The sequence below is a fragment of the Diplotaxodon limnothrissa genome, linkage group LG2 (assembly GCF_057381915.1).
Source record: "Diplotaxodon limnothrissa isolate DT_005_m linkage group LG2, D_limnothrissa_male_GT1.1, whole genome shotgun sequence".
NCBI lineage: Eukaryota > Metazoa > Chordata > Actinopteri > Cichliformes > Cichlidae > Diplotaxodon > Diplotaxodon limnothrissa.
Window position 1 is genome coordinate 16,694,274 of NC_140597.1, and position 1,949 is coordinate 16,696,222.

Genomic DNA, 1,949 nt, shown 5'->3' on the forward strand with positions numbered 1-1,949 from the left:
CACGTAACACCCCCACCCTTACAAGACCAAACAAACAGTTTGGTTCCTTCAAACAAAAACAAAAACCCTAAACAGACTACAGGGCACGGGATAGTGCATTAGCCAGGACATTTTCTGTCCCTTTTTATGGCAGATTTGAAGGTTGTACTCTTGAATGATTAAAGACCACCTCATAAGCCGACGATTGTTATTGTACATCCTTGAAAGGAAAACAAGCGGATTGTGGTCTGTAAAGACTTTTATGGGCTCCCTGCTTAATCCGAGATAAACCTCAAAATGCTGCAGAGCCAGCAGAACGGCAAGGGTTTCTTGTTCGATGGTGGAATACCTTCTCTGGGGAAGAGTGAACTTCTTTGAGAAGTAGCACACAGGGTGGTCGAGTCCATCCTGATCTTCCTGTAGAATGACAGCACCTGGACTGAGATCTAGTCACCCCACAAGCAGGAAGAATGTTAGTGTTTTCTTGCTGGCTAACTTTCAAGCTTGGTTCAGGCTTATCCAGCATCTCAGGGACAGGCATCACTTTTCCACCTGCTAAATCATTCCCTAGGATGAAATCAACCCCTTTTATTGGCAGCGAGGGGAGGACAGCGACCTTACCAACTCCACTGAACACAGAAGAAGTGATATGAACAATGTGCAAAGGTGCAGACACAAAAGTCATTCCAATACCCTGGACCACAACACTGTGTGACCATCAGACTTCTTGTGATTCCTGAACTTTTGCCGGTAGGCCTCAGGCACAAGCTCATAAGCACGAAGGATGGACTGCTTCAGTACATCATATTTCATGCTGTTTTCGATAGAGAGAGTTGATACAACCTCCTGTGCTTTGCCCATTAGCTTGCATTGCAGCAGCACAGCCCACATTTCTTTTGGCCATTCTAATGCCGTTGCAATCCTTTCAAAAGCACTAAAGTAGGAATCGACTTCAGTCTCTCTAAATGTTGGCACCAAAGCAATATTTTTGCGCACATCAAACCTATAGGTGCTGCCAGATGAAGGCAAGGGTTCTGAAGTAACCGGTGAGCTGGGAGAAGACAGGCTTTGTGTAAGTCTCATAGCTTCCACCTCTAGCTGTTTCAACTTTACCTCCTTCTCAGCTTCAATTTCCAGCTGACGTATCCGAAGTTTGAAGTCAAGCTCGGCCTTACGTGTTTGCTCCCTTTCCTGCACCTCCAGCCGAAGGCGAGCTAGATGCACCTTAAGTCTAGCATGTCCATTTGACCCACTGAAGTCCGGGGAAAGAGGATCAAAGCGAGGTAGAGTGGGAGGAACCGTAGGCTCCACCTGGACTTTGGGGGGAGTAGCTATTGCACCATCCTCCGCCTTCAGAGGTGCGACACCTTGCTCAACAGAGAGAACGTTACTATCACACACATCAGAACCGGGCAAGATCTTCAACTCAACCAGACGTTGTAAAATAATACCCTTGATTTCCTTCTTCGCACTATTTTTCTTTACTGGAATATCAAAGTGTGCCGCAATACTCAATAAGTCATCTTTGCGACATAACTCAAACTTCTCAGGACTCGGAGCACGAATAAAATCTTCTAAGTCGAAAGCCATACTTAATTACAAGGCAGTAACACTGTACCAAGCACCAGCGTTGTCCACAGCTCTGGGAAATATATCCCGGACGAGCCCCCACTTGGGTTACGTCTCCCCGAGGGCAGGAGGGGATAACACAACAACTCCGGAAACTCAGTACAGGTGTTATGAAAAAAGGTTTAATGGCAGCGCTCTCACAAAATAAACAACCCAGACTCAAACAACAAATGTGGGGGAAAAAGGGACAGTTAGGTTGTGCCAAAAAAAACACCAAAAAGACAAAACCAAAACTTAGCTGAGCTGAGCTACTATCCTAGAAAAGCAACAAACAGGAGAGATAGACCCAAACCTCAACTTAAAACAAGCTCAAAATTACATGGGTGGCACCAACCTACTTA

At 45.7% G+C, this 1,949-nt stretch overlaps 1 protein-coding gene across 1 annotated transcript; it reads right to left on the reverse strand.

Moving 5' to 3' along the window:
• Positions 1 to 660: 660 nt before the first annotated feature.
• LOC146638327 (uncharacterized) lies at positions 661 to 1,569 on the reverse strand. Its single transcript, XM_085363863.1, has one exon. It carries the CDS (start codon positions 1,567 to 1,569, stop codon positions 661 to 663), a length of 909 nt encoding a protein of 302 aa, XP_085219989.1.
• Positions 1,570 to 1,949: the final 380 nt, after the last annotated feature.

Excerpts from the sequence above, each read along its gene's own strand:
- LOC146638327 (XM_085363863.1), bottom strand. The coding sequence starts at position 1,569 with ATGGCTTTCGACTTAGAAGATTTTATTCGTGCTCCGAGTCCTGAGAAG.